The sequence below is a fragment of the Cladosporium halotolerans genome (genome assembly GCF_011745625.1).
Source record: "Cladosporium halotolerans strain TM138-S3 chromosome Unknown Sca545, whole genome shotgun sequence".
Lineage (NCBI taxonomy): Eukaryota > Fungi > Ascomycota > Dothideomycetes > Cladosporiales > Cladosporiaceae > Cladosporium > Cladosporium halotolerans.
In genome coordinates this window covers 1-806 of record NW_027191937.1, presented here as the reverse complement: position 1 = coordinate 806, position 806 = coordinate 1, and the positions used below count along the sequence as shown (strand labels likewise).

Genomic DNA, 806 nt, shown 5'->3' with positions numbered 1-806 from the left:
GTAGCTGGGAACGATGCAGCAGATCGTGCAGCAAGAGAAATGACACAAGCGCCCGGACAACCGACAAGGGTTCCGGCGTTTCGCGTGAGCGAACGGGCAAAGGTGATGGGAAGGGTGAGAGAAGCAGTCGGGCGAGAGAACATGGTCCCACCAGCACTCTGGGGCAGCTGTACTTACAAGCTCGACGCCGCTCTGCCAGGGAAGCACGTCCTGAAGTTGTACGGCATGCTTTCGCGGGAAGAGGCCAGTATTCTTGCGCAAGCGCGGACGGGGCACGCGCGGGTCAACGCGTACCTTGCGAGGATCAAGGCTGCGGAAAACAGCAAGTGTGACTGCGGTGTCGGTGATGAGACTGTCAGCCACGTGCTGCTGTGTTGCGAACGGTGGAATCATCTACGTGGTGGACTCAAAGAGAGAGCTGGCCAGAGGTGGGGAGACATTTCATACCTCCTTGGAGGTCGAAGCTCAAGGCGCCACCCGATTACTCGTCGATTAATCGACAAACCGGAAAAGTGGAGACCAGATTGCAAGATGGTGTGGGAAACAGTGCGATTTCTCAAAGCAACAGGACGTTTTCAGGCTCGCCCTCCCGGCGAGACTCACACTCCTTAAGCGTTGTGTGGTTTAACAGAGCTCTCAGAGAGTGTCTACCCCTGTCCCACTCTGTCACAAAACTCAGACTTGGGGATATTTCAGTTGAGTCGAGGCGGTTACGAGAGCTTGATCGTTAGGTAGATCTTAGGAACAGCTCATACGGGTGTCGAGCCTGTGCATAGCTTAACAGATCAATCAATCAATCAATCAAT

At 54.6% G+C, this 806-nt stretch overlaps 1 protein-coding gene across 1 annotated transcript; it reads left to right on the top strand.

Annotated features, from left to right (window-relative positions):
- Positions 1–141: 141 nt before the first annotated feature.
- Positions 142–612, top strand: WHR41_09631 (uncharacterized protein; the record flags this gene model as incomplete). Its single annotated transcript, XM_069378233.1, has 1 exon — positions 142–612. One exon carries the CDS (start codon positions 142–144, stop codon positions 610–612), a length of 471 nt encoding a protein of 156 aa, XP_069224727.1.
- Between the last annotated feature and the right edge of the window lie 194 nt (positions 613–806).